The sequence below is a fragment of the Peromyscus leucopus genome, chromosome 2 (genome assembly GCF_004664715.2).
Source record: "Peromyscus leucopus breed LL Stock chromosome 2, UCI_PerLeu_2.1, whole genome shotgun sequence".
Taxonomy (NCBI): Eukaryota; Metazoa; Chordata; class Mammalia; order Rodentia; family Cricetidae; genus Peromyscus; species Peromyscus leucopus.
The window spans coordinates 152,975,473-152,996,635 of NC_051064.1; the positions used below are offsets into that span (position 1 = coordinate 152,975,473).

At 54.3% G+C, this 21,163-nt stretch overlaps 2 protein-coding genes across 3 annotated transcripts in view; both read left to right on the forward strand.

Moving 5' to 3' along the window:
* The first annotated feature begins 360 nt into the window (after positions 1–360).
* On the forward strand, positions 361–16,750 carry Ttc34 (tetratricopeptide repeat domain 34). The gene is made up of 8 exons (XM_028891469.2): positions 361–1,173; positions 4,225–5,053; positions 6,713–6,938; positions 7,987–8,191; positions 9,267–9,433; positions 9,867–10,137; positions 10,845–11,059; positions 12,779–16,750. The coding sequence occupies exons 1-8, from the start codon at positions 390–392 to the stop codon at positions 13,304–13,306; spliced, it is 3,225 nt and encodes a 1,074-aa protein (XP_028747302.1). The 5' UTR covers positions 361–389; the 3' UTR covers positions 13,307–16,750.
* A 1,993-nt stretch (positions 16,751–18,743) lies between these two features.
* Mmel1 (membrane metalloendopeptidase like 1) overlaps positions 18,744–21,163 on the forward strand; it is a 28,215-nt gene continuing 25,795 nt past the window's right edge. For both annotated transcript variants that reach the window (XM_037203252.1, XM_028891438.2), the window contains exon 1: positions 18,744–18,832. The gene's annotated coding sequence lies outside the window, so the exon portion shown is untranslated. The remainder of the gene's footprint in view (positions 18,833–21,163) is intronic.

The window sequence follows — 21,163 nt, forward strand, 5'->3', positions numbered from 1 at the left end:
ATCCAGCCTGACGGGCCCTAGCAGAACCCATGCCCAGCTAATGGAGACTGTCTGCCAAGGGCTTCCAAAAACGTCTTTGTTTGTTTGTTTGTTTGTTTTTTTGTTTTTCGAGACAGGGTTTCTCTGTGTAGCTTTGCACCTTTCCTGGAACTCACTCTGTAGCCCAGGCTGGACTCGAACTCACAGAAATTCGCCTGTCTCTGACTCTCGAGTGTTGGGATTAAAAGCGTGTGCCACCACCACCCAGCTCCAAAAGTGTCTCTTTAGTGGCCAGGTCCCAGGTTCCACCCAGCAGGGTCTGCACAGGTTCTTTGGACACTAATTACAATTCCCCTCCTCTCCTGCAGGTACTCATGAAGACCCAACATGGACCAGTGGGGACTGAGAGCATGATGTCGGCTCAGGAGCTAGTGGCCTGCCTCTGCCAGGAGGGGGACAAGCACCTGGCCCTGGGGGAGCTGCCCTTAGCCACAGCCTTCTACCTGGCTGCCTTCAGCTGCCATGCCCCTTCAGCCATGCGGCACACGCGGGCTGTCCTGGCTGAGGCCCCAGGGGCACCTGTGGTGGCCACACTGGAGGCCTGGTGTCGTGGGGACAGTCAGATCCCTGACATCCACTGGGACGGCATGGCAGTGGTCTCCCTGACTGGGCCACTGGCCTCTGCCTTCCTCGGTGCCATTTACCCCAACCACCCTGCCACGGTCCTGTACCTTTTAGCTGGCCTGCTGGCTCACGGGCGCCACGCGGAAGTGGTACAGCGCTGCAATGCCCTGTTGGATGCACACTCGCAGCAGACCCTGGAGCTGCAGCTGACCCGTGCCCTGGCCTGGGTCCTGTCTGTGGAGCAGGCCAGTGAGGGCATAGCTGCCTATCTTCAGACCTTTGCCTCCAGTGCAGACCGGACAGTGGCCTTCATCCGTAGCCATCAGCAGCCCTACCTCCCCACACTACTTGGCACCCTCCAGAAGTACCTCTCAGGACAGCTGAAGGCCACAGGGAGCACTGGCCCACAGGAGACCAACTGCCGGGGACTCCTGGAGGCCCTGGACCCCAGGGGCAGCTGGGTGGGTGCTATGTCACCTAAAGCTCTGCTTCATAGAGGCAGATTTGAAGACTGCCTGGCCGCGTGCAGCCGGGACCTTCAGCATGACTCAACAGGGAGCAGACCCCAAGGTAGGAGAGTGAATCACAAGTTACTTTCTCCCAAGAGCCAGGGCGACAGTCACTCCAGCCACAGCTAAAACCTGCCTATGGTGGGACCAGAGCTGGGGCTGGAGCTGGGGACACCGCAGTGAAAACACAAAGAACCCAAGAGGAGCAAACAAGATTCTTGCCTTACAAAATGCAAGGCACAAATCTGCTGTTAGTCAGGGAGGGCTTCTCAGAAGAGGTGGCTTTTCAGTTGAGACTGAAACAGTCCATGAATCAGAATCCATATGCCAAACCTTTGGGAAGAAAGCTTGAAATGCCCTTGCCACCAAATAGTCAGGGTGGCTGGAAGGGGAGAAGGTAGCCAAGGCTGGGGCCTGGAGGACTTTGGCTGTTACCCTTACTTAAAGTCACAGGAGGTTTTTCAAACTGATGTAAGAATGCTTCTTCTGCTATTGTGTATGGATTGTGATTCGGGAGCCAGAGGCAGGCCAGACTTGGTGGAATCTGGAAGTCTGGGAGGAGGTTGGGAGACTGGGAAGCCGGAACGAGTTGGGGGTGGCTGAAGAAGAGGGTACTGGGAAGGTAGGAGGCTGGGGGAGACTGGGAGGCTGAGAGGAGGCTGGAGGCTGAAAGCTGGAAGGATAGTTCAGACTGGGAGGCAACATCAAGAGTCCCTGGACTCTCAGACAGGAGGCCATGGTCCTCAGACCGGGGAGGAAGCTTTGCCAAGAGTGAAATAAGGAGTTTGAGGTGTCACTGAGTCACATGGGCAGGATTGTGGACATAATTAACGGGGGATGGAGAATGGTTTAAAGTTAGCCTTGAAGACTTGACTGGAGAGGGCTTGACTGGGGAACCCTATGCTACCAGCTTTCTCTTGCTGTAACAAACACCTAAGACAATCAACTTACAACGAGTAAAGGTTTCTTTCAGCGTGCCGTTCTTTGTGGATTTCAATCTGTGGTCAGCTGTGCAGAGGGTCTTACAGAACAGCAAGCGGCGAGCACACAAAGCTGCTGGGATGTGGTTAGGAGGGACAAAGTGTCTGTTGAGTGCCAGGGTTCCTGAGGGCCTGGACACAAGTGAGGAACAAGAAGGAACCAGCTGGGGTGAACTGGAGGCTCCATGTCTTGGCTCTCAGGTGTGTGGTGGGCAAAAGTGCATCACATCATTTAAGACTTAAGCTGGACCTTTAATCCCAGCACTCTGGACACAGAGGCAGGATTAGCAGGATGGATGTGGATTCAAGGCCAGCCTGTTTACATTGTGAGTTCCAGGCCAGCCAGAGCTACATAGTGAGACCCTGTCTCAAAACAAAAACAAAAACAACAATAATATTGGACTTGCCATGTCTATGTTTCCAGAATAACATGATTCATCATGTTCAGCAATGCAATAAAAGAACATATGAGGCTAGAGAGATGGCTCAGCACTAAAATCACTGGCCGCTCTTGTAAAAGACCTGGATTCAGTTCCCAAGACCCACATGGTGGCTCATGAGCATCTGCAACTCCAGTTCCAGGAGATCTGATGCCTTTTTTTTTTTTTCTTTTTCTTTGGTTTTGGTTTTTGAGACAGGGTTTCTCTGTGTAGCTTTGGAGCCTTTCTTGGAACTCACTCTGTAGGCCAGGCTTGCCTCTGCCTCCCAAGGGCTAGTTAAAGGCGTGTAGCACCACTGCCGCCCAGCCTGATGCCCTCTTCTAACCTCCATGGGCACCAGGCATACACGTGGTGCACAGATATACATGCAGGTAAAACACTCATACACATAAAAAATAAATAAATAAATCTTGCCAGGCTCCTGACACACCTTTAATCTCAGCACTGGGGTGGAGGTTGGAAGGGAAACAGAAGCAGGTAGATCTCTGAGTTCGAGGCTAAATTGATTTCCTACAGATTGATTTCCAGGACAGCCAGGGCTACATATAGAATTTGGAAATTGAGTTCAGGCAACTTAACTGATTACTAAAACAAAATTCAGCCCTCATCTGAGGAACATAAATAAATTGAGAGTTTTTACAAAGCATTGCTCAAATGTCTGGTGTACAATTTAATAAATACTAGCTGGGGTATATAACTCAATGGTGAAGTGCTTGCCTAATATGTACGCAAACCTGGGTTTGATACCCAACATCGCCCCCCAAAAAGGAAATTAATTGAGAAGTGAAATAATAATGAAAAAAATCAGCATCATAGAGATGGGGGAAGAGTCAGCCAAATTTAAAATAAAATGGAGATGATCTGATATGAAAAACAGAAGAAAAAATGAATAGAGCCCTAGTAGACTGTGGGACAATTTCTTAATTGTGTGTGTGGTTGTTTTCTTGGAAGGAAATGTAGGTGTGATGTCAGCAGCTGCAGCCCTCTGCTGCTTCCCACCTCTCTCCTGTTCACAAGTTTGTTTACACCTTTGGCTTCTGCCACCAGGACAGGGGACCCTGGTGGTGGGGGGTTTCTTGGTCAGTCTGTGCAAACCGGTAGTTAAGTTGCTGGGTTCAGGGCAGAGGTGGTGTGCTTCACACATCCCTCCTCACACCCTGGGGCTCCCATCCTAACAATGGGAAGCGGACAGAAACCATGATTTCAGCCAGTGGCCGAGGTCCACCCACTCTTCGGGTAAGGGCTTCCGATTACTGAGTCCCTCATTCCTGGGCCCTCTGCTATCTCAGTTTCCTACAGGGAAGCGTTGGGTCCCAGGAAGGCAAGGTGCAAAGATTCCAGGACTGGTGACCCTACAGAGTCAGAACCTCAGTTTCACAGAGTGGGCTGGATGGGGCTGCATCCCTGAAAGGAAACTAAAACCCATCACTGAAAGTCAGGGTGGAAAGAAATGTAAATAAATTTTGATTGGGACTGAGAGGTGATGCCTACCCAGAGCCACTCTCGGGGAACAGTGCTGGGTGGCACCAGGAACTCCTAGCTGTGGTACTGGCAGATATGCTGCGGCATCACTCACGGGCGCCATGAGCTTGGGGTTGTCCTTGTGGTTTCAGAGCCCTGGGTTACCCACGCACTTGGGGGAGATGCCCTGAGCTGACAGGAAGGCAGAGCAACGCCTGTTTCTCTCCCCAGGTGAGCATCTGGCGGCCCTGCTGGTCACCCGCGCAGCCGCAGCCTTCTTCCTGGATGGCCGAGCCGGGGACGCGCTGCAGGACCTACAGGATGCCTTCCGTGAGAGTCCCGCCGGGGCACGGAGGCACTTCCAGGCCCTGCTGTCCGCCGAGGACCGCGAACGCCTGCAAGCTCAGGCGCAGGAGGTGGCGGACGTGGGCTTCGCCCGCTTCCTGGAGGCTGTGCGAAGCCGCCCGGAGCTGCGAGAGGACGCGGACCGCGAGCTCTTGGTTCCCGTGACCCACGCGCTACACGTCCTGTTCCGCGTGGCGCCCGCCCGAAGGCGACCCGCGCTAGGGATCCGCCTGGCCGAGTGCCTGCTGCTGTCCGGGGACGTAGCGGGGGCTCGCACGCAGTGTGAGCGCCTCCTGAGGCCCAGGCGTTCCGGGGAGTGCGTGGGAGACCGCACCGGAGACCTCGCGCCGCTGCTGGCACTGCGCGGCTTCTGCGCGCTGCACGCGGGCGATGCGCGGCAGGCGCGTGATGATTTCCAGGAGGTGGTGGAGCGCGGGGCGCCGCATGCGGGAGGCTGCGTGCGCGCACTGTGCGGCCGAGGGCTGCTGCGGGTGCTGGAGGGCAGCGCCTTCTTGGGCGCGCTGGACTATGTCACCGCCTGCCGGCTGCGGCCGGAGGAGGCGCTGTTAGTCGCCAAAGCCTACGTGCCCTGGAACCAGCGAGGGCTGCTGCTGACAGTGCTGCGAGAGGAGGGTCGCAGGATGCTGCTGCGCTCGCCAGGCTGCGTGAGGAAAGCTGCGCAGGGGTCCGGCCCCGCCTCACAGGCGCAGGAAGGGTGAGAGCCAGCCCTGCGCTGGAGGTGGGGGAAGCTAGGGAGGGATGTCTGATAGAAAGCTCACTAGGATCGGCTAGGTGGCTTCCCTAAGCAAGGATGGATGGGGATCTGGAGCCATGGCTGAGATCTCAGGATCCTGAGTCTCAGAAAGTGGTACCTTGTGGGCTTCCTCCCCTTAATGTTAGGAACACACTGGGTGTGGTGGCTCACACCTGCAACCCCAGCTTTGGGACATTGACACAGGAGGGCTACCAAGGCGACAGCCTGAGCTAAAGAGCTCCAGGCCAGCCTGGGCTACAAAGGGAGACCTAGTCTCAAAAACAAAAAAAGCAAACAAACAAAAAAAGTGAAAACCCGAAAAGGTCAGGGGGCTGGAGTGATGGCTTAACAGTTGAGAACAGGTGCTAGTGAGAGCCGGAGTTCAGTTCCCAGCAACATGCATGGAGTAGCTCACGTCAGCCTATAATTCCAGCTGCAGGAGATCCCTTGCCTCTGGCCTCCAAGGACACCTGCACTCGTTTTCACACACTCATGCGCGCGCGCGCGCGCGCGTTTCTCTCTCTCTCTCTCTCTCTCTCTCTCTCTCTCTCTCTCTCTCTCTCTCTCTCTCTCTCTCTCTCTCTCACACACACACACACACACACACACACACCACACAATATTAAAAATAAAATATTTCCATTTTATTTTGTGATTTTTTTTTTTTTTGCTTGCCTGTATTTATGTGTACCATGTGTGTGCAGTGCCAGCAAAAGCCAGCAGAGGGCATTAGATCTTGGGACTAGAATTTCAGTTGTGGTCACCATGTGAGTGCTGGTAATTGAACCCTAGTGCTCTAGGAAAACGTTCAGTGCTCCTAAACATTGAGCCATCTCTCCAGCCCCCATTTTTCTTCCCTTTTAAATGGAAGGGATGAAATCCTTGAACATTAGTCCCCTGTAGTGTCAGTCTAGTAATTTCTTACTGTGCACATGAAATGTCTCAAAATATGGAGGTTTTGCTGAAGCTGCAGCTTGTATCCCTCCCTCCTCTTAAACTTAGCTGGTGTTGAGTTTTACGTTTCCCTTTGTTGCTAAACACATTTGTGACACCTTGTCCACAACAACACCTTGTCTCCAAAGGGGGACAGGTGTAGCTCTGGCTCAGTAGACAGCTCCAAGGAACGGTCTTTGACTTCAAGTACTACCCACCCTGCCCTCCCAGACTCATGTGACACATTGCTACCTGAGGATGTACCTCCAGCTGTCTGGCCCTCGCCCACTGGGTCAGTCCACACTCCACACATACCCATGAGCTTCCTCTGCCCTGATGTGAATTACTGTTGCTATGTTTCTTCGTGGTGAGCCCAGCAAAGCCAAACCATCAATTCTTGTATTTATAAGAAAGGAAACTGAGGCAGGGTTTGCTCAAAGACCTTAGATGGCTTTAGTCCCGACTTCTGTATAGCACCTGCCCCATGGGGTGGTAGAAGGGGCAGGGGAGAGGGTGAAGGGGCAGGCTAGGAATCTGGAGAGAGGTGATAGTGCCCTTCCTCTGCAGCTCATTGGGATGGGTCTACAAAGACTACAGGTATGGATGGGGACAAGAGTCACCTGACCTCTTAAGCAATGTAGGGGATGCAGGAAAAGGCCTATCCCACATGGAGCCACCTCTCCATAGGGATGCCTGTGGGGTGTACCAGCTGGCCATGCTGCTAATGGAGCTGGATGCGGAGGATGAGACTTCCTGCCTCTTGGTGGCTGATGCCCTGTACCTCTTGGGCCGCCTGGATGATGCTCACAAATCCCTGCTGGTTGCCTTGTCCCGGAAGCCCCAGGCAGCCCCTGTGCTGGTGCGGCTGGCCCTGCTTCAGCTGAGGAGGGGCTTCTGCTATGATGCCAACCAGGTGAGAAGTCCCGGGTGGGCTTGTTCAGGTAGGAATGGGCACAGCTCTGCGGACACCATGCAACCTGTGACCCCATATCTGCTCCCTGCAGCCTGGGCTTTGGAACAGGCAAGCCTCATTAAGCCCCAGTCCATCACCTGCTGCCAGCCCTCACCTCTCTGACCGTCACTGGCTGAGGTGGTGCCTGGGACCTGGGAGGTGCCAGCATACAGTAGGTGCTTCCTATTTGCTTTGGCTATGGTATAATGTGGTATAAAGTGGCCAAGAACCAATGAATCATAGGCCGAGCTCCTACTCAAGCCTAACTCTGCTTACCAGCCTCTGAGAACCCCTGCTCCCTGAGGTCCACGCGTCATGTTTCTGGGAGGATTTGGGGCCTCGAGGTCTTCATTTTCCTCTGGCCTGCCTGGAACCCTGATCCACTGGGCAGAAGGGTAGGTAGAAATCTGTAACTAACCAATCCTTCTCTGCCAGGGACAGGAGTCTGTACCAGGCCCATGGGAAACTGTTGTGATTCCCAGGATGGAGTTACGGGAGGAGCTTGTCTCTGCCTGAGGAGTTCACTCTGGCTAGGGCCCAGACAGACCCTTGGCTTTTGGTCCACACCTTATGAGCAGCCCCCCAGAGTCCCTGTACTGTTCTGAGGTCCCTTGCTCAAGCTTGTTCAAGCCTCCCTTGGGTCAACCTGTTGGGGTGGGGTCTCCCCCCATGTGACAGAGGAGGACACTAAGGCTCAGGGAAAGGAGTCCCCACCCCACCTGGACATTCTGCAGAGGGGACTTCTACCGCAGAGTGCTTCTTCACCCCCCACATCCCTGTCCTCTTGGGAGGAGACACAGTAAATGGGGGCAGACATACCTTCAAGGGTTTAAACAGCTGGGGCTTCGATGCATGGAAAACCTTCCAGTGCGCAAAATAGACAGTTTTCCCCACCCCAGGCTTGTGGAGACAGGGCCAGGCCCTCCTAAGGGCAGCAAGTGCTGGGAAGGGCATGGGTAGGAGGAAAAGAGTCCTTCGGAGAGGACAGCCATGACTCTTGCTCCCACAGCTCGTGAAGAAGGTGGCCCAGTCTGGAGACACGGCCTGTCTCCAGCACACCCTGGACGTCTTCCACCATGAAGACCTGCAGTTACTGCAAAGCCACTGCCACACACGGGCGTTGAGCATCCTGCGGGCAAGGCCAGGTGGGCCCGACAGCGAGGCCCACACCAGGGAAGCCATCGCCTACCTCTCTCTGGCCATCTTTGCTGCAGGTAGGACCCCCCACCAGTCCCGGGGATCTAATCCTGTGCCAGGTGCATGGGGGACATGGGATTGGAGGACAAGCTTGCTCCACAAAATCCTGTGCCCTGGAGCCATCGCAGTGTGGACAAGATGGGACCGTTTGCCAAGATCACCTAAGTGCTAAACCCTGGCTGTCCAGCGAACATACCGAGGCCTGAAAAGGGTCTGGGCTAGCTGGGACCCTGCCCTGCTCCTGAACTGCCTCCCACTGCATGCTCCACTCTGAGGTGTAGGCCAGACCTTGGCTCTCCTGGGCCCTTCGCAGTAGCGGCAGGTTTTGTATGACCACACGTGGCCTCCACATCCAGCCAAGCCGTCCCATCTGGGTTGCAGCAGGTCTGCCCCGAGTGTGCTGGAGTGCAGCGCTCAAGTGCCCTGGTGCTAGCACAAGTGCCTGGAGCTTGGCAGGGCCAGGGGTGGGAGCAGTGCAGAGCTCCACTCGGATTGGTGGCTTCTTGGTGGCTTGTATTGGTACCTCCCCACAAGAGAGCCCATGGCAGGCAGGAGGGGAGTGGTTAGTGTACTGATTCCAGTGGGTCACCAGTGGCAGGGAAAGGCCAGAGCCCAGAGTGGCTTGCAGGGTGAGCATGTGGTTCCCTGTGTGGGGCATTAGATGACACACAGAAGGAGTGTGCCAGAGGCACTCTGTTTAGGGAAGGGCTCCATCTCCCAGAGTTCACTGGGAATTGCTGCCCATCTTGAGCCTTACAGCCTACCTACCACATGCTTCTTCTCTCTACCCTGGCCTACGGACCTTATCCTACTACTCAAGTCCTGCCTCTCCCTTTCCCCCCAAACAGTGGCATAGACCTTCTTAGAACACCCCAACCATCCACTGGCCCCCCAGGCTCCACCCCTCCTGACTGGGCTTCTGCCCTAGGGGCCAGTAACCCTGGCAGCCTAACTCTGTCTTGGTACCCAATGGAGTGTTAGGACCCCAGAGGTGACCTTGTGTTCCTGTGCCCACCCAGGCTGGACACTAGATGGGACCCTGCACAAGAACCCCAGCCAAAGTCATTTCCTGACCACATTTCCTTCCTTCAGGGAGTCAGGCCAGTGAGTCCCTCCTCACCCGAGCCCGCTGTTACGGGCTCCTGGGTCAGAAGAAGACTGCCATGTTTGACTTCAACTGCTTGCTTCGGGAGGAACCAAGGAACGTGCAAGCTCTGTGTGGGCGAGCCTTCGTGCATCTGGCCCTGGACCAGCTTCAGGTGCCAGCCCATCCTCCCTACCTGGGGCTGGGCAAGCAGGGGTGAGGGAGAACAGGGTTGCTGCCTTCCTCCCCTGCTGAAGGAGGGTGAGCAGGGTCAGTCCTTCCAGAGCCATCGGGGTGCATGTCAGAACTTGGTATTCTCCCCAGAAGCACTTCGGGGAACAAGAGCCACATTCCCACAGACCTTTGGGTAAGCCTGCCTTCCCTGCTTCCCTGCCTCAATCTGCCTGGATAGATGTGCAAGCCCTTGGGGCAACTAAGTGGATCTTAAATAATTCCATGCAGATGGTAGGTAGGCCAGGGTAGTCAGAGTAGGGAAGGGTGGGTGGGGCAGACCCTCTGAGCCTCCAGGGAGAGACCTTGAGAAGAGAATGGAAGGATGGGAGAGCGTCCTCCCACTCTGATGCTCACAGGCCCTCCTCCCTTGGCAGGAAGCTATGGATGACATGGTTTCTGCCCTGAAGCTCGACCCAGCCACTGTGATCTCTGAGATCCACTCCCTGAAGCCAGAAGTTCAGTTGCCCCTCACCCAGAGCCTCCATACCCGCTGCCAGGCCCTCCGAAACCAGTGGCTGGATGCTGGAGGCCCCCTCAGAGGGGAGGACACCCAGAGCCTCCTTGCGATCGGGGAGGCACTGATTAGACTCGATGCTGCACAGCCCAGCTGGCACCTGCTTCTCACAGACATCTTCACAAGCCTGGGTGTGTGGAAGAGTGGGGAGCATGAGCCTCTGTCCCACACTCCTGATCCTCTGTGTTACTCTCTGTGGAGAAAGAGTCCCTGTACTATGCCTTCTAAGTTTCCAAATCCTGTGACCTCTGACCCCTGTAGGGGCTGTGCAATGGCAACTCTCTGGCTTTTTGTTTGTTGTTTGTTTTGTTTTTCAAGACAGGGTTTCTCTGTATAGCCCTGGCTGTCCTGGAACTCGATTTGTAGACCAAACTGGCCTCAAACTTAGAAATCCATCTTCCTCTTCCTCCCTAGGGCTGGGATCACCACCACAACCACCACCACCACCACCACCACCACCACCACCACCTGGCTTTACTCTCCAGTTTTTCAAGTCACATCCCTGTTGGCAGAGGAAAGGCCCAAAGAACCAATGAATCCACATATGCCATGTGGGTTTCCCTGTCACCCCCTTGTTCGAAAGGAAGCTCTCTGTAATCTGCATTTACCCTCCAAAGACTTAGGGGTTTCTCCACAGCTCTGCTCCTACTGGACTGAGTCTGTTCCTATCAACTGGACCCCCACCAAGACAGAATGGGGGACACAAAAGTAGCTCCCTAGGGCTAGATGTCCCCCTTCCTGGGCATGCCTCTGCCCCAGACACACACACACACACACACCACACACACACACACACACACACACACACACACTGACCATTTTCTCCTGATTCCCACAGGCAAGTATCAGGAGGCTGGCACCCACTTGCAAGAAGCCCTCCACCTCACCCCATCATCAGAGGCTGCCCAAGCCCGGCGAGGCCTGCTCCAGCTTAAAAGGGGAGATGCGTCAACTGCTGCCCACGACTTGCAGTGCCTGGCAGAGATAGACACTCAGGACCTTAGCTTCCTGCTGCGTCTCCTTGAACCCCCAGAGCAGCAGAGTCTCACCCAGGTATGCAGCGCCCTGTGAGCCCCATGCTGACCTTGTCCCAGTACCACAAGCTTCAGAACTCCATACCCACCCAGGCGGCTCTTCCCTTCTTGCTGTTGGCTGGCTTTCCTTGGGTTCGGGGTGGGGTCGAGTAAGAAGCCCCAGATCTGAGCAGGGAAGATTTCTAGATACACTACCCCTGCTTCTTTGCTTGTAACTGGAAGCCACGAGTGACGTGGGCACCTTACGCTGGCACAAGGCCCACTCCAGGACCCAGCTCAGGCTGGGAAGACCAGGAGAGGGTGTACAAGTCCAGGCTTTAGGCCTTGGAGTCAGAGGGACATGGAGCAAACAAGTGTCTCCAAATGCCTCCCTCTCTCCATTACTCTGAATTCTGCCAGCCGAGCGACATGGAAAAGGGCGTATCAGAGAGTGGCTGGAACAGCAGGATTGGCAGAACAGTGTTGACGGCTTCCTAAGCAAAGGACCTGATGCCCAGAGGAAGGGGACAAAGGCTGTGATGGTGCTAGCTGGACTTGAACTTAGCGGAGCGGCTAGGCTGGAGTCCACAGGCTTTATAGAATAGTATTCTATGGTACAGAGTTCTAAGGGACTAAAGCCTCAGGGCAGGGAGGGCCTGGGATCTGGCCTGTGAGCTAAGAGAAAGGGGTCACGGCACCCAGGGAAGGTGGGCGAGAGTCCCCAAGGGTCCGGGGCTTGGGGAGTCCTAGGGTTGCGGGGGGGGGGCAGAGATACACCTGAGGTCCTAGGTGCCAGATAGGAGTCCCAGAACTGGAGGGGGCTGGGGAGTGGGATCCTGAAGCTCTAAAAGGGTCAGAAGAGGAGTCGTGGTCCCTAAGCTGTAGGAGGACTAGGGAATCTTGAGTTCTGGAGGGGGGGGGGGACGCCGCTACGGGGTTCCTGGAGCTTGAGTAGGGAATGGGGAGGTCCCGGAGCTTGAAGGGGAGAATCGAGAAAACACTGGGGAGACCCCAAGGCCTAGGGAGTCTCAGACCCCCAGGGGCTGGGTTTAGCAAGGCAGCATTTGGTTGCCCAGCAACAGGGACCAACCCGGAAACGGCCTTTCCTAGCTTCCTGCCCCCCTCCCACTGGTCCCGCCCGCCACGAGCGGTTCTGCTATACTGAGCCTGCGCCTACACAGTCAGCGCCCCTCCCGGAGGTGGTCAGAGCGAGGTGTCTGCAGAGTTTGGGTGTACCTCTGCACTGATGGGTTTTGAGTCCCTTCTAGCTGCACCTGGCAGTCATGAGGAACAGGCAGCTCAGCAGGGAGGGCAAGAGGTCTTGCAGGTCACACAGCAGGGGAACAAGAAGAGCAGGTGCCCTTGTGAGAGTCTCAGACCTAAAGCCCTGCCTGGTGCCTTCAGTTTAGTGCAGAGAGAAGGCACTGCACCCCATGCGGGAGAGCCGGTTCCTTGCCCCTGTTGGCCCCAGGACCCTTCAGCCCTCCTGGCAGAAACATCTAACACCGTGCGATGTTTGCCTCTGTAGCAGTGAATCTGCAGAGCACTGGGACCCAGGGGAGGCAGCCGTACATACAGGCCAGCTGCAGCCCTCCGTCACAGGGAGTCAGTCGAATACCTAGGGGCCTTGAGGCATCCCTGCGCATGACCAGGCCCCCAGAAGTGGGTGGGTTTCCTGCACAGGGAGAGAACCGGACACCAACAGAGGCTGACTGCGGAGAGGCTAACTCTGTGTGCTTTCTCTGTGTCCCCTGCTCAGGCCGCTGCCAAGGAAGCAAGCAACCTCTTGGATTTAGGACAGCCCGGGCGGGCACTGGGCTACTGTTCTTTGGCAGTCCTGGCTGGTGGCAGCAGTCCTTATCACCTGCGTCTCCGAATGGCCTGCTTGACCCAGCTGCAGGAATATGACCGGGCACTCAGGGACCTGGACCATGTGCTGCAGGAGAGTACAGGGAACAGTGACCTCCTAAGGCGGACAGAAGATTTCTGCTCCCGGGGTCGCCTGCTACTGAGTCTGGGAGATAAGGATGGAGCTGCAGGGGCCTTCACCCAGGCCTTAGCCCTGTCACCAACTCAAGCTCAAAGCAGCCTGTCAGAGCAACCAGGCCGGGCCCCCACAGCCAGTGTGTTCCTGATCCATGGGCAGCGCTGTCTAGAGGAGCAGCGCTATGAGGAAGCCTGGACAGCGGCCCAGAATGGCCTCCTGGTGGACCCCAGCCACAGGGGGCTGAAGAGGCTGAAGGTGAGGACTCGCAAGGAGGGGTCCTCTGGCTGCAGACTACACTGACCAGTAGCTAACCCACCTGACTCCTCCACCAGCCCCTAACTTCTCATCTAGGGTGCATCTGACTCCCCAGATCCAAGAGCTGCTGTCTCCACTGGCCACCTGTCTCTGTCCTTTGCTATGGGACTAGAGGAGATAGACAATTCCTGCTTCTGCAGAACAGCTGTGCTGGGTGGCTCACAGCCCCACTGAAGTGGACAAACTTGGCGCTCTGCTCACGCCTGGCCTTGGAGCAGCCAAAGGCAAGATCAGGGCTGGCACCTGACAGTCTTGGGGGAGATGTGCTTGTCCCAGAGAGCCCTCCCTGAGAAGAAAACTGCTTAGACTGGGCCTGGACTGCCTCCTGCATCAACTTTCCCCAAAGTCCAGACTCCTAGATGCATTTGTGGAACTGGCTTGCAAGGGCGTTCACCAGGGAACTCCATGCCAATGCCATCCAGCACAGCCCAGGCAGCCCCTTTCCTCCACCGGCCCTCTTAAGGTTGAGAGACCCCAGGTTTCCACTTGGCCTTGGCCTGTCCAAGTTGTCAGCATGTGATTGGGTCCTTCTGAGCTGTGACAGCAATTTCCTTATGTGGGCAAACTTCCCATCCAGTCTTGCTCCCTGTCATGGGACTCCAGCCAATCACCGTCACTACCTCCATCACCAAAGCTGTCATTACAATGGACAGGGCTGCTTGGCACTAAGTGGCACAAAGCCCGTCCCGGGTTCTCCTGTGAGGGTGAGGGCAGTGTGTCTGAATTCTGAGCACTTCCCTTTGCCATGGGCCGCGCTCTCTGCCCCATCCTCCTGCGATCTTTAGCCCCATAGAAACCCGCTGCCTCACCTCCTAGACAGACCATCTCCCGGGCTCAGACACACATGGTTGCTGATCCTGCCCATCCCCAGGCATCGATGAAGTAACTGGGTGGGGTCAGCAGCCCCCTTCCTACGAAGGCCTCACTTGCCTTGTCATCCCTCTGTGGTGTGAAAGCCCTCCTCCTGGCTGCTATAGTACCTGAGACCTGCCAAGCTCTGCCTGGATGCCACAGAGAACTAGGAAGAGCAGGGAGCCTAGAAAGGATTCTGTGAGGCACAGCCTGGTTCCTGCCTTCCTTCCCCACCACAACCTCCAGGATAGCCTGATGCGCCTCTCCCCAGGTTGCCCCTTCACCCACCACATGTCCATCTCTCCACCTGTGCGTTCCTTGGCACTGCAGACACTTGCCAACACCCAGCAGGACCAAGGTCAAGGCCACGGAATCCTGGTGGCTTAAGGTTGGTCAGCGTGGAGGTGGCAGGCAGGTGTCACCTGGACATCTGTGCCTTTTATTCCTGTGCCTTTTATTCCTGCTGTCCTTCAGCCTGAGGTGTCTTGTCACGTTCATCTACTCAAGGACACCTCAGTCCTTGTCATTCTAAGCATGAAGGCACTGGAATCTGGCAATACTCTTCCCAGGCCTCTCCTTCTCCAGCCACAAGGGGGCGTCACCCGGCACCTCATGGTTCATCTCACAGAGTCTTAGTGCGCGAGTGTGCACATGCACACAAACACACACACACCACTGCTTATCTGGCACCTTGCTATGGTCTAAATGTGTTCCCAGAATTCATTTGTTCAGCTCTAACTACCAATGAGATGGTGCCATGGTGTGGAGTCTTTCGGGTGGGGAGGGAGGAATTAGATTGTGATGATGGAGCCTTAAAGATTGGGGTGAGTGACTTTATAAGACACTTCAGCCCACCCACGTGTGAGGACAGTGTGTGAGGCCAGGATGCAGGTACTGCCCACCAGTACCCAGCCTTGGACTTCCCCAGTCATGATAAATAAATCTCACTCGATAAGGTTCCCAGCCTGTAAAATTTTTGCCATAGCAGCTGAGTGAACTGAAATAGTGTCTCCTCACCACCACCTCTGCCCTGACCACAGACCTATGGTCCCTGAGGATGGAGGGGAATCTTAGCTAGCCAAGCCCCCTCAGCCCACACATGGTCTCATGAAACAGTCCCAGGCTGTATTAGGTCTGAAGATCTTGGTGGAGGTTTCTAGAGGCTGTGCGTGCACCCTAGCTAGGGTGTATGCCTACAGGCCATTTACAGGACTACATAGGCTCCTACCATCCTGGAGCTCACACTCTGCAGATCCATCCACCTACTTGCAGCCCCCAAACTCCTACCCACAATTTCCCAGCTCCTCCTCCATGTTTGGCTGGAATGGAAAGAACCCAAGCCCTGTGCCCCAGGAGCAGGTGTCTAGCCCTTTTGTGGTTCCAGTGTCTCTGGTTTATTGTGGACCATGGAGTCCAGCTTTCACTGCACCAAGCAAACCATGAGTCACTTCCAGCAGAGTGTGATCTGGAACAACAGAGTTCTCATCAGGATCTATGTGTGCAAAGCCCCGCAATCTAGTTGGCTATCACCCTAGACTCTACTCCCACCCACATTCCCAGGACTCCTGAAGGTGTCAGTGTGTAAACCACAGCCTGAAGGGCCCAACTTGGTCTTTATTCACACTCAGAGGTTCCTAAAACCTGACCTGCTAAGGGTCTAAAGCCAGGTCTTTTAGCACTGACTTACCATGGGGTTTTCAAACGAGAAAGCCTGTTGTCCCCATATGTTCTGGTGGAGGGTCCCTTGAAAAGCTGGGGCCTTGAGTTCTCACCTCAGCCCATCCAGATGTGCCCATTGCAAGTTTCAGAGTCAAGTTCCTGTTCAATGCCCTAATTTTTCTCATAAGAATTCAGTAAGGGGCTGAGGACACAGCTCAGTAAAGTGCTTATTTTACAAGCACAAGGACCTCAGTTCAATTTCAGAACTGGGGTGATAAAATGCCAGGCCAGAGTGCCACACACCTATAATCTCAATGCTGGGAAAGCCAGAGACAAAAGAACCCCTGAGGTTAACTGGACAGCCAGCCTTCCTACTGGTGTAGGCAGTGGGAAACGTCCATGAAGGAGGAAGCTGAAGCCACACCAGAGATGCCCATAGCACCAGTTTATATAGGGAGCTATTATTTCTTAGGAAGTTGTTAGTGTAACTGGGGTAAAGATAACTCATGAATCACATACTGAAATGTTCTGAGGCATCCGTCAGACCAGCCAGCTCCCCCTCTCTGCTCAGGAGACTAGCTCCCTACTAACACTACCCAGCCCCTTGTAGGTGAAGCTTGACCACACCTGTCATTGGGCATACAATTGTTTTCATGATAAGATCCATCTGTGTTAGTTAATCAGTATCAACTTGCCTGGATTTGGAATCACCTGGGGGATATACCTCTAGGTGTGTTTCCAAGAGTATTTCCAAAAAGGTTCAACCAGAGAGGGCGGACCCATCCTAGATGTAGGCGGTGCCATCCCAGGAGCTGGGGTGTAAGTGGAGGCAGAGTTTTCTGTCCTGACCGCCTGGTCCCAAATAACACACAAAAGCTTACATTAATTACAAAATGCTCAGCTGTTGGCTCAGGCTTATTGTTAACTAGCTCTTATATTTAAATTAAACCATTTCTATTAATCTATGTATTGCCACATGGCCATGGCTTTACCAGTCCTCTGGCATCTTGCTTCTTGGGTAGCTGACTTGTATCCCTCTTGTCTCTGCCCCCCTTCATCCCAGTCCTCAGTTTGATTGTTCCCCCTAACCTTATCCTGCCTTGCTGTAGGCCAAACAGCTTTATTATTAGCCAATGAGAGTAATACATATTCACATCATACAGAAGGATCATCTCACAGCACGGATGTTACGGAAGGCCTTGCAGATACTTATTCAACCCTGTGAATCAATTTAATAGATTTCTGGTTTTAGCAAGTGTTAATCTTGTCCAAAAATAGTAACCTTATTGGCTTTAAAATATTTTGGCTTACTTAAGTAAGATTGTAAAACAGAGATAGAGAAAAGGCTATATTTGCTGTAAAGCTGCATAACCTCTAAAATAACTGATTGTTGCATATGGAAAGGAGGGATATTGTTGGGAGAATTCCTGCGGGGCCGCAGCCCGTTTGCACCAGAATGTTAGCACCTGGCCTTAATCTGCCTTTTGTGATTGCTACCTCTTGTTTCTCAGTACCCTCTATGTGAACTTGTCTAAGAGTTTTCTGAAGATGCACAGCCTATGCAAATTTGCTTGAAGAAAAACCTGGAACACCATTTGGCCAAGAATTTGCATTTGGCATTGTTCCTTTTGAGAAGCTTAGATGAGAGGTGTTGGGGTACGAAGATTAACTTGTGAAAAGGTGTAAATTGGAGGACAATAAAAGGGCCCTTTGCTAAGCTACAGTGGACCAGTCCATGGAGACAGATCCCCCCTGCAGCTGGGAAAGGCTAGAAGCATCCTTCAGGTGCCTCTGTCTCTTGATTCCACGGACCCGTGTGAACACCCACACCCGGTATGCAACACTGGGGTCCTGGACTGAATAAAAAGGAAAAAGTGACCTGAGCACCAGCATTCATCATTCTGTGTCCTGACTTCCCCATCATGATGCACTGGACCTTCAAACTGCTCTAAACTAAATCCTTCCTTAAAGTGTTTTTGTTAGGCACTTGTTCATACCAAAAAGAAAGCTACTAATTCCACCCAAAATTCCAGGTGATGGACCTAAGGTCTGAGCCCAGTTCTGAGGTACAGGTGGAGACTGCCCTCCCCACGGGCCATGGGGCCACCCTCAGAAGCCATCAGAGCACAAGCCCAGTGTTTCCAAGAGCCCCATTAGGAGATTGTTTTCTTGGGCCCCTGGCTCTGCAGTCCAGCCCTTCCAGATGCTCTGGGAGGCCAGGAGCACTTGTCCATGGCCACCAGTCAGGCCCGAAGTCAGCCCTTGCTTAGAGCCCTTCCACTTTCTTTGAGCATATTCCTGGCTCGTATTAGAAGATCTGGAAGACAGCCCCTGAGCCCAAAGCCCCTCTTCCTGGTCCTAGCCAGGCTTCCTCCCTGGCTCTGGGTTGGAATCTGAACTTCACAGTTTCCCCACCGGCCCTGGGAAGCAGTCCAACCTCTCACTATAATCTCGAGTGAGGATCCTTTCTGTTGCCATGTCTGTTCATCTCGATGGGCAGGGCCTCCCCTATGCTGGCAAGTTCTCTATAACCACACCTCACCCACCCAGAGACTGCAGGGAAGAAGACCAGAGGAGGCGCCACTCATATCAGTCTGCAGCAGAAACCCTACCAGCACCTCAGGCCCACTGAGCATCGGGGTTCCTGCTCAGCAGTCCCTAGGTCCCTTCGAACTAGAGTCAAGAGACAGAAATGAGAGGGAGACAGGGCTTGGGGGGGGGGGAGGATCAGAACACCCACTCAGCAGGGTCCCTATGCCAGAAAGCACATCGGCCCCTCCCCCACACTAAAGCCCATGGAATGCCTGAGTATGTCACATCTCCAAGGAGTTCATGCCATCACAAAGGTGAACCAGAAGCCAGCACCGTGTGACCTCACAGCCAGATCAGCCTGACCGCTGCTCTACTCCACCCAGAGCCCATCTTGGCCAGCTCACCCCAGCTCTGAGACATCCTAACCCAGCCTATAAGGATTTGCCCAGCGGCTCCTGAGATCTCTAGGTAAGGTTCACTGAGAGGGCCCTGCCCGGCTGCTTCACTGGGCGGTATCTTGTTTTTGTTTTGTTGTTTGGGTTTGGGTTTTTTGTTTGTTTTATTTGAGACAGTCTCACTCTGTAATCCAGGCTGGTCTTGAGATCACAGCGATCCTCCTGTCTCAGCCTCCCAAATGCTAGGATTCCAGTCATGCACCATCACACTTGACAACTAAGCTTTGTCATGGCACCCTCTGAGAACCCAGGCATTTCATTCGAGGGCACCTAACATTTCAGCGTTTCATCACCTACACCTAGTTGGGTAGCCCCTTTGACCCACTTCACGAAAGGCCCCTGTCCCCTCATCATGACAACCCAGAGAGGCTCCTGGAAGATCTCCAGGGAGATGAAAACCCACTTCAGGGCCTGGCCGCACTGACTCCTTCCCCTCTTACCCAACACAGACATGCCCCACCTGCCCCAGACCACCTGGCTGTGTGTGTGTGTGTGTGTGTGTGTGTGTGTGTGTGTGTGTGTGTGTGTATGTGTTTTATTGTATGTGCCTTGTTAGCAGGAAGTAAAGTTTTCAGGACAGAATGACGTTGAACCAGCAGAACACAGAAGAGAATTAGCTAATGCATTCGGAGTCAGAACAGGCTACTGGAACATGACCCATGCCCAGGCTTGTCCTGCAGGGTTGACATACACTTGTTCACTCACTCATTAGCCACTCATTCTTTCATTCACTCACATTTTCAACTGGTGCTGTGGATGCCCCACATGAAGACACAGGAGCCCCAGGCCTCAGGGAGCTGGTATTCTCATGAGTATGACATGAATCAGAACAATTGGGGTTTGTAGAACTGTATGTCAGGATAACACAGAACAGGAGCTGGCTAAGGTTGCTCAATTGAACTTGAAAGCCAGATCAGTGAAGGCCCCTGAAAGATGGGGCCTTCTCCATTTTCCCCTTAGTTAGAGACCTGGGAGATGGGCATACTGACCAAGTGGGAGAGTGGTGGGGCAGTGTGAGGTGGCAGGCCCACAGTGTCCCACGATGACAGCAGGAATGCTGCTCCAAGGAAGGTTAAAGAAGGAGTGACATCTTCTGACCTCCCCACTCTGGATGGAAAAGGGGACATGCCCTCAGTAGGTCTGGCTGCAATTCAAGCAATGGCAGCCTGGAGCAAACTGGGGCAGCAGGACGGAGCCAAGGTCAGACCCCGGCAGAACTGAAGGCCTGGAACAGAAGTCTTCAACAACTTGGGAATAGGACTGTCTGGAGGAAAGCCTTGTGGGTGTGCAAAGGCCAGGCATCCAGACCATGAGGAAGTATCTGAAGTGCTGGGTTTGTGAACACCATGAGACAGAGGGAACAGTTAACTGACAGCAGGAAGTGAGGCCCAGGGCCCAGCCCACTCCGCACCCTATCAGAAAGAGCCATGCCAGCTTTGCGAGGATTACCTCAGGAGCATCTAAACCCTCTCCCCAGGCTGGACCATTTGGAAGATGATGTATAAAGAATCGCCTGAGATCCCCAGTGAATGGGAGCAGAACTGAGGCTCACAGGAGCACTCTCCAATCCAGAGACCTTGTCAGTCACCTGCACCTGTCCAGCAGCCATCCCTACCCAGCCACCTGTCCTAGTCACCGCAGCAACCTGCCACCAACCTTGTGTGTCCTCCACTACTGTACACCTCATGGTGGCTCAGAAAAATGTCTTCCCCATAGTGACAAAGTGAACATGACCACCAGATCTGCTCACAGCCCAAGGGATAATGGGGCCAGCTTCAAGCTGCTGATCTCTGCTCTGCATGGTTCCCACACACATTCTTGCCCTTCCCACCCCCACCACCCCTGAAACTCCTGGATTCCAACAGGAGCAGTGGAAGGACATGCAAGGAGCTCAGGGCCTGAGCCACCTTCCCTACAGCATCCCTGATCCGTCATCCAGGCCTTTAACTCCAGGAACCCCTGGGCACAGGCAACCCAAACAGACTCCACTGCAGAGACCAGTGGATATCCAGGCTGACCGCCTGGGTCCAGCATGCAGACCCCAGACCAGGAGCAGAATAGCTCCAGGACTAGTTTGCCCCTGCCGTCTCAGAGAATGGAACAAGAGAGAAACTGACTTTGAGAAGCAGTGGCCATCATGACCAGTTGGTCAGATCCCCCTTCTACACAGGGGTTCACTAGGCACTCAGAGACCCCCTGCCCCCATCATAAGAACCCCAAGACCAGGGCACTCAGGGCATAGTTTGCAGCTTTGAGAACAGAGACCAGGACACAGCATTCTCAAAGCACCAGCTTCAGTGTAGTCGGGGCATTCACGCTCCAGCTGCCTCTCCTGGCCCTGGCC